A 609-nucleotide genomic window follows, 5' to 3' on the forward strand; every position below is an offset into this window, starting at 1 on the left:
AGACTGGGCTTGGTCCCATCCCCCAGGCAGGCCAGCCAGCGGGGGGTTGTCCTGCACAGGGATGGGGCACCTGTGAGGGTTTTGCCACCAGGGACCTGCCTCCCCCTGTAGCCACTGACCCGGGTGGCACAGCAGCGGGTGACATGCAGTTCAGGGAGGTTCTGCTCAGGGCCCAGCGTCAGTCTGCCAAGGCGTCGATCTGCCAGGGCCGCCACAGCCGGGCTCCACAGGCTGAGCGGCTTAACGAGCAGGGATTTGTTTTCTCACAGTCCCGCGGGCTGCGAGGCCCAGGTGGGTTTCCTCCAGGGTCTCTCCTTGACCTGCGTAGGGCTTTGCTCACCCACATCCCTTGCCTTTCTCTGGGTCCGGATTCTCCTTCCCATAGGGACACTGGCCAGATTGCGTCAGGGCCCACCCTCACGGCTTTTCACTTGACCACGCTTTTCAAGGTCCTGTCTTCACACATAGTCCCATTTGGAGGCACCGGGGGTTAGGGCTGCAGCTTCAGGGCTTGGGGCCATGGCGGGCATGATTAGGCCGCGGCGGGCACAGTTGGAAAGCTGCCTCTCCCTCTCCCCAGAGCATCGTGAAGGACTTCGCCGCGCGCTG

At 63.5% G+C, this 609-nt stretch overlaps 1 protein-coding gene across 1 annotated transcript in view; it reads left to right on the top strand.

The window, feature by feature from the left end:
- PI4KA (phosphatidylinositol 4-kinase alpha) overlaps positions 1 to 609 on the top strand; it is a 140,023-nt gene that overhangs the window by 93,310 nt on the left and 46,104 nt on the right. The window contains 1 exon segment of the mRNA XM_027770696.1: positions 581 to 609. Within this exon segment, the coding sequence (XP_027626497.1) occupies positions 581 to 609 (29 nt within the window).

Source organism: Tupaia chinensis, unplaced genomic scaffold (genome assembly GCF_000334495.1).
Source record: "Tupaia chinensis unplaced genomic scaffold, TupChi_1.0 Scaffold000024_1, whole genome shotgun sequence".
Taxonomy (NCBI): domain Eukaryota; kingdom Metazoa; phylum Chordata; class Mammalia; order Scandentia; family Tupaiidae; genus Tupaia; species Tupaia belangeri.